At 39.7% G+C, this 8,001-nt stretch overlaps 1 protein-coding gene across 2 annotated transcripts; it reads left to right on the top strand.

Moving 5' to 3' along the window:
• The first annotated feature begins 1,786 nt into the window (after positions 1-1,786).
• Positions 1,787-7,699, top strand: LOC21392489 (protein CROWDED NUCLEI 1). 2 transcript variants are annotated; one of them, XM_024166550.1, is made up of 9 exons: positions 1,787-2,048; positions 2,161-2,536; positions 2,760-2,969; positions 3,108-3,361; positions 3,546-3,816; positions 3,914-3,997; positions 4,406-6,480; positions 6,604-6,751; positions 7,068-7,699. In XM_024166550.1, the coding sequence occupies exons 2-9, from the start codon at positions 2,273-2,275 to the stop codon at positions 7,323-7,325; spliced, it is 3,564 nt and encodes a 1,187-aa protein (XP_024022318.1). In that variant the 5' UTR covers positions 1,787-2,048; positions 2,161-2,272; the 3' UTR covers positions 7,326-7,699. The 2 variants fall into 2 exon arrangements, with proteins under 2 accessions (XP_024022318.1, XP_024022317.1); XM_024166549.1 differs by having other exon boundaries at positions 1,787-2,536.
• The last annotated feature ends 302 nt before the right edge of the window (positions 7,700-8,001 follow it).

The raw sequence follows: 8,001 nt of genomic DNA, 5'->3' as shown, positions 1-8,001 counted from the left end.
AAAATCGATATTTGAATGATAAAGAGAGAGTTTTGATAGATCGTCATTCGCCGTTATGCCACCACCATATAAATGGTTATTGTCACTTAAATCTGTATGCAAAAGAATGTTGTTATTTAACTCTAGTGACGTCAGGGAGGCACCACAATATACACGAGCGTCGATAATCGGTCATGGGCGATGCTCGGCATGCCGCACATGGGATACCTGAAAGTATTTGTCTATGCTAAATCACATATGCATAGAGCTTCTATTTCCTCGACTATAAAATTCCACCTTTTAAACTATCAAGAAGTTACTCAAACTTATTCTAAATTTTAGTGGCAACTTTACGAACTCAAACATAATCGTAAAGATGATAAGCCAACTTATACAGAAATTCTAGTATTGGAAGTTATAGATCTAGCCAAGATACGAAACAAAACTTGAGTTGATCCCTACAAAATCTTACACAAATACAATTAGGTGGAGTATTTCTGAAGGCCATAGTACTTAAGGCATCAAATGCATTTAATATGAGAGAGGTAATTTTTCTTTAATGAGATTATAGATGAAATAAAGAATAAAGAAGAATAGTCTTTACTCTTTATTAGCATTGAACATGGTTACTCTAATATCTATTTTTTTTTGGGTGAATACTATTGTTTTAACTGTGTGACATTAATTAGACGGTTGTAATAATTTGAGTATTTAAAAACTTATTCATAATAGTTGTATACAAATATATGAAAATTGCACGATATGCCCCCAGCCAGGTTGTGGGTTTTTTTTTTTTTTTTTTTTTTTTTTTTTTTTTTTTTTTTTAAGGGAAGCCAGGTTGTTAGTAACATGAAGCCTTCAACACTTGTATCGATCCATTACAAACGTTCTTGGCAAGAACTCTTATAATTGCAGATGAGAGTTTTTCTTGTTGTCACACATAATTGACTAAAAGTAATCCCAAATTCACACCCTAATTTATTCTTGTTTGGGGAAATGAATTTTCACAATAAAACCATCGTCTCAAAGTACATTTCTCACAAAGGACTCAGGGACTGGTCCCTCCACAAAAACCCATGCCCACAAGACACACACACACACATATATATATATATATATATTTTTTTTTTTGGTTCTAGATTGGTAGGAGGCAGCTATTGAAATTAGTGTGCCTTTAACGGTTAAATAGACTTACTTTGCCTGCAAATTTACACTTTTAAAGAAAGTAGAGAGAGAAAGTAGAAAGAGAGATGAGAAAGAGAGATTTTTGGCTGGCTGGATGGCATTCCACAATGATGGCCAAGAAAGTCACATGGGACAAAAGAGATGCTTATCTTCATCTTCATACAACCCCCCAAATAAAATCCCCCTCTAAGCTTTCCTTCCATTTTCTTTCTTTCTTTTTTCCTTTTCTTTTCTTTTTCCTTCTTCTTTTTTTTTTTTTTTTAATTTCTTTTCAAGATTAACAGCTCTTGAACACCGTGGCATTCGGCACACAAAGGCATATTCTAATTTCTCGGAAAACCACAACCGCTCTATAATTACCAAAAAGCCCCTCATTTGTGTGCCAATTTACTCCCACACGAAGCCCAAACGGGCTCCACCAGACACGGGCAATTTCGCCATGGAGTAGAACACACGCGAGTAGCCGAATACACCCACGTTGTCCACTCAGAGCGTGTACTCAAAATCCCTAAAAGACCCTCGCCTAAGCGGATGAAACACGTCAAGATTAAGGGCATTGTCGTACTTTCGTGGATAGAATTCTTGTCGGGCCCATGATAAAAAAAAAGAAAGAACGTGAGAGATCCGCGCAAAGCACTCAAAAGGTGGCTCTGAGAGAGAGAAAAAAAAAAGAGTGTTTCTGTTTCGAGACGTTATCGGATTTCAAATTTCCATTTCGCCGGAATTTGGGAATTCCGTTCACGTCCGGTCTAGGGTTTTGATAAGACGGAGACACAATAGAGAGAGAGAGAGAGGAAGAAAGCCGTTACAGAGAAACTACTCAGTGAAGGAAGAGAAGAGTCTTCGTTTTCTTGAAGATTCGGATTCGATTTACCGGAATTTTGGTACCTTTCGAGTTCGAGCACAAAGGCTAGGTTTTTATTTTCTTGGGTTGTTTTTTTTTTTCTTTCACTGTTTCGTCGATTCACTGTTCGAATTTTGGCGATTTCTGAAAAGGGGTTTCGAATCTCCCTATTGCCGTTGGCTGTGCTTCGGCGCGCGTGCTTATGAAGTTGAATTCTCGATCGGCGATTGCGGGTGCTGCCAAGGGGTTACTTTGGGAAGTTTCATGATGTTTACACCGCAGAAGGTGTGGTCGGGCTGGTCTCTCACGCCGAGAACCGGGGCCCACAAGAGCGGAACCGGGTCGGGCCCGAACCAGAATTCCATTGGGGATGCAGCGAAGGGGAAAGGTATTGCTCTTGGCGAAGCCGCCACTCCGCCGCCTTCGGGTTTCGCGGTTGAGAATGGCGGAAATGCGCTGATGGGTTCGGGACAACCCGCGGCAGACCGCGACGGGCTGACTCAGAGTATTTCACAGATTGAAAATGAGGTTGGTGAATGAGATTCTGTTTATATTCACGTTTGATTTTAGTATGTTGTGCCGGTTAGTTCTTTTGCAGTTGGTGGGTTTGCGTCTCCTGTTGTATTCATGATGATTTTTATTTATTCTTTAAGAAAGAATTTGTTTATGATTACTGCAATCAATATTGACTTTTTTTTTAATATATCTTGTGTATTATTGATTATTTTTAACGGACTCTTGTTTTGGCCAGCTTTTTGAATATCAGTATAACATGGGGCTTCTCTTGATTGAGAAGAAGGAGTGGACTTCTAAGTATGAAGAACTTAGGCAAGGATTAGATGAAGCCAAGGATGCCCTTAAAAGGGAACAAGCGGCACATTTAATTGCATTATCTGATGTTGAGAAGCGGGAGGAGAATTTAAGAAAGGCCTTGGGGGTTGAGAAACAGTGTGTCCTTGATGTAAGCTTGGTTTTTTTATTTCTCTCATGATTTAACTTGTGTAATATTTATTCTTGTAAAATTATCTATGTGCTTTGTTATCTAGCAAAAAAGTTGCAGTTGGTACGTGCTCATAGGTGTAGTATGTTGACTCTGCAGCTAGAGAAGGCTTTGCGGGAGATACGTGCTGAAAATGCGGAAATTAAGTATACAGCTGATTCAAAGTTGGCTGAGGCAAATTCTTTAGTCACTAGTATAGAAGAGAAATCTTTAGAGCTTGAAGCAAAGTTGCGAGCAGCTGATGCTAAGCTTGCTGAGGTGAGCAGAAAGAGCTCCGAGATTGAGAGGAAGTCACATGATCTTGAGGCCCGAGAAAGTTCACTGCGAAGGGATCGTCTATCCTTTGTCGAGGAGTATGATTAACACTTTGACCTTTGCAAATTCACTCTCTTTCTTTAGGCTATGACTATCTTAATATTCTTGATTCCATATGCTCATTAAATGTGCTTTTATATCTGATCAGTTGGAGCATTCTGACATGTTGCAATTATTGACTCAGTGCTTTTCAATATAACTAAGATGGTTTGATTTTCCCAGGCAAAGGGTACACGAATCTAATCTGTCTAAGCAGAAGGAGGACTTGCGAGAATGGGAAAGAAAACTTCAAGAGGGAGAGGAAAGGCTAGCTAAGGGTCAGATAATTCTCAACCAAAGAGAGGAGAGGGCAAATGAGAATGATAGGACTTTTAAGCAGAAACAAAAGGGCCTCGAGGATGCACAGAAGAAGATTGATGAAAGCAACGCAATTTTGAAAAGTAAAGAAGAGGATATTGGTAGTAGAATAGCAAATCTAACCTTAAAAGAGAAGGCAAGAATTTTCTTCTTTGAGCCGTTTTTAAAATTGTTTATGACACACGTGTCAATAATTTAAGGATTTTCTTTCTTTTTTTATTTTCTGATTGCAGGAATATGATGCTTTGAGAATAAGCCTAGAGATGAAAGAGAAGGAATTCCTCCTTTTAGAGGAAAAGCTTGATGCTAGAGAAAGAGTAAGTTTTTGCGCCTCTTAATTTTTATGGAGTGTAGGACGCTTGGTTAGTGAGGGTCTATGTGATACTGCTACTGGGTCATAGGACATATATTGCTGCAATCAGGAATCTCATAAGGTTTTCACTTGTCATATCACTTACGCGCATGTTGTGGGTCAGTCTACGGAATTAGCTTTGTTGGTAAATTAGGTTCCTGGATGGTGAAGAATTAATGCCTTTTCTCTTCACGTTTATTACTCTTTAGGTATTTCATTTTGCTTCTTTTTGTTCCTTCCTAGCTAATGAAAATGTTTGTTGTTGTATGAAGGATTTGGCATCATTTAACCATGAAAATGAAGACTGCAAGAATCACTCTAATTATTACTCAACATATAGTCCTTATGCTTTCTTTGCATGAAATGACTGCAGGTTGAAATTCAGAAGCTTACCGATGAGCATAATGCCATTTTGGAAGAAAAGAAGCGTGAATTTGAGTTGGAAATAGATCAGAAGAGAAAATCATTGGATGATGAATTGAAGAACAAGGTGGTTGATGTAGAGAAGAAGGAAGCCGAAATCAATCACAAGGAGGAGAAACTTTCAAAAAGAGAGCAGGCGTTGGAGAAGAAGTGGGAAAAGTTTAGGGAGAAAGAGAAAGACCATGAAACAAAATTGAAAACTCTAAAAGAAAGGGAGAAATCTGTTAAGTCTGAGGAGAAGAACCTAGAGAAAGAGAAGAAAGAAATGCTTGCCGATAAAGAGGAATTGCTTGGAATTAAGGCTGAAGTTGAGAAGATCAGGGCTGAAAATGAAGAACAACTACAGAATATAATTGATGAGAGGGATCGACTTAAAGTCAGCGAAGAGGAGAGGTCAGAATACCGGCGCTTGCAATCAGAACTAAAACAGGAAATTGACAAGTACATGCAGCAGAAAGAATTGCTTCTGAAGGAAGCTGACGATTTAAAGCAGCAAAAGGAGGTTTTTGAGAGGGAATGGGAAGAGCTGGATGAGAAAAGAGCAGAGATTGAGAAAGAGCTGAAGAATTTGAGGGAGCAGAAGGAAGAATTTGAAAAACTGAAAGAAATTGAAGAAGAGAGGCTGAAAAATGAGAAAGCAGCAGCACAAGACCACATAAGAAGGGAGCAGGAAGAACTAAATTTGGCCAGGGAATCATTTTCAGCCTACACGGAGCATGAGAAAACCTTATTAGCTGAGAAAGAAAAAAGTGAGAGAAGCCAAATGATCCATGATTATGAGGTGCGGAAAAGAGAACTTGAAACTGATATGCAAAATCGTCTGGAGGAGATTGAAAAGCCCTTGCGTGAAAAGGAGAAATCCTTTGAGGAAGAGAGAAAGAGAGAATTGGATAATATTAATTACCTAAGGGATGTAGCTAGAAGAGATATGGAAGAGTTGAAATTTGAGAGACTTAAAATAGAGAAAGAAAGACACGAAGCTGATACAAATAAAGAGCATCTTGAAAGGCACAGAGTTGAAATACGAAAAGACATTGAGGAGCTTTTTGACCTTAGCAACAAGCTCAAGGACCAACGAGAACAATTTATCAAGGAGAGAGAACGCTTCATTTCGTTTGTCGATGAGCTCAAGGGTTGCAATAACTGCAGTGAAATAGTCTCTGAGTTTGTGCTTTCTGATTTACGATCTTTAGTTGAAATTGAGAACGTAGAAGTGCTTCCCATGCCAAAGCTAGCTGATTATGCAAAGGGAGGCGTTATTGGAGACCTGGCTGCTTCTAAGAAGCCAAGTAGTGATACATTTGATCCAAAATCTCCAGTATCTGGTGGAACTATGTCCTGGCTTCGTAAATGCACGACAAAGATTTTTAAGCTCTCTCCAGGAAAGAAATCTGAGTCGACCTCTGTTCGAAATTTGGCTGAGGAGGAGCCCTTTTTGGGAGAGCATAATCTGGAAGAGCCACCTAAGAAAGTGCTCAGCAGTGAAATCGAGGCAGAGCTCTCTTTTGCTGCTGCTAGTGATTCTTTTGATGTTCAAGCCAGCATAAGAGAGACTGAAGCTGGTCAGGATCCGTCAGCTGATGATGTGAGCAATATCAACAGTCAAGGACCAGAAGCTCCGGAAGATTCTCAACCATCTGATTTGAAGGGGGAAAAAAAGCGTCCAAGAAGAGGAAAGGGTAAAGTAAGCAGAACACTCTCTGTGGAAGCAGTTGTTGAAGATGCTAAAGCTCTACTCGGGGAAGATTTGAAACTAAATGATGGTGGGTATCAGAATGGGAATGCTGAGGATTCTGCAAATACAAATGCTGGAAGCCAGGGTGGGTCCATCATTGCTGAGAAAAAACCTTTTTATGCACGTAAGCGAGGGCGTCCTCGGACATCTCAAGCCACAGTGAGTGAGCATGATGGGTATGACAGTGAAGAACGTTCAGAGGCAGGCCGGCGCAAGAGGATGCGGGATAAGGTTCCAACGGTTGAGCAAGCTCCAGCTGAAAGGCGGTATAATCTCCGCCGACCCAAAAGGTAAATCTTAAGGTTTAGATCTTGGTAGGTGGTGACTATGTAATTTAGTTTGTAGTCCATGCACAGCGAATGTCTCAAATTTTTTTTATTCTGGTTACCTGTGACTTTTCGTTTTGTTCTCAGTCAAGATGCAGCCGCACCAGTTAAAGCTTCACGTAGCAAAGAAAATCAGCAACAAGTCACGGACGAAGCAGGTCTCTCCTCTATAGCTGCTCCAGCTAGTTCGAGGGGATTTGCCAGTGAGAATGGTGGAAGTTTGCATCTAGTGCGGGTGGGTCATTCTAAGCGTTTGGATGTGTTTTGTTCTATTTTATTTGCCATTTCACCTTCCGTTTTTTTTTTTTTAGGTTTCTATCAAGTTTCTGAGTATTGGATACGTTTTCAAGAATTCAAGCTTAAAACTATGAGATTTTTTGTTATTACTTGTACTTCACGCTCTCTCACCTCATGCATCACGTGATGTTTGACACAACATTTTTGAGTTGCAAATTATGTATGGGCAAGGTGCATGGTCCTTCAAAGTTATCAAAATGAATTATTTTCTGATGGGATTTTAATTTTTTTTTTGTTTTACTTTATGTCCGCAGTGTACAACTGTTGCCAATACCGAAGATGGTTTTGTTGATGCAACCAAGAATATGGTTGAGAATACAGCTTTGAGCGAAGAGGTGAATGGAACCCCTGAAAGGGGCAGGGAGTATGCTGATGGAGACGATTACCGGAGTGAATCCCAGGGAGATGATGCTAGTAACGTCGAAGATGAGGATGAGGACGACGACGAAGAGTCTCAGCATCCTGGTGAAGTCTCAATAGGGAAGAAGCTCTGGACCTTCCTCACTACATAATCGCTGAAAGTTTTGATGCCCATAAGAATGAGTAGTGCTGGACGGATCTTGACTGCTTCGCACTTCTTTAGGCATATTCTCTTTTAGGATCTCTCCTAATGTGTAGTAGTGTGTATTAACAATTTAAAATTTAGCTAGAACCATGGAAATATTTTAGGCAGGGGGAATTGGGTTTTTCTTTACCCCGCCGTTATCTTCTGTAGGAGTTAGGAATTATTGGGCTGTTTTTAGTTTTCTTCTTTTTCCATGTTTCTTTTGAGCAACTATCTTTAGACAATTTTATGTAGCTGTAAACCGGTGCATATTCGACACTGGACTTGGCTTCCTACTCTTATAACATTGTATCAAATGCTTGCATCTCTTTTGTTCTGGAATGAGTGCTTTGACTTTATGCTCTCATCTCTCTCTCTCTCTCTCTCTCCCTCTCATACTCTCTCTCTCTCTCTAACGATGTCGCGAGCCTCATAAAGATTTTCTTACACTTGTGCCTGTGTGTGTGTGTATACATACGTTGGGAACCTTCTTGGGTGCTGTGTATATATAGACAATTTTAAATATGTTGTGATGAGCCGTTGATACGAGAGTGCAGTTTTTAACATTAAATAGGTAGAGTTTCACTTATGTCTCACGTCAGTTGAGAACTTTCTTAGGTGCATATGAATGTTTTTATAATATT

This window comes from Morus notabilis, unplaced genomic scaffold (assembly GCF_000414095.1).
Source record: "Morus notabilis unplaced genomic scaffold, ASM41409v2 Scaffold1108, whole genome shotgun sequence".
Lineage (NCBI taxonomy): Eukaryota > Viridiplantae > Streptophyta > Magnoliopsida > Rosales > Moraceae > Morus > Morus notabilis.
Note: the sequence above shows the minus strand (reverse complement) of the source record. Positions and strands in the feature narration are given on the sequence as shown.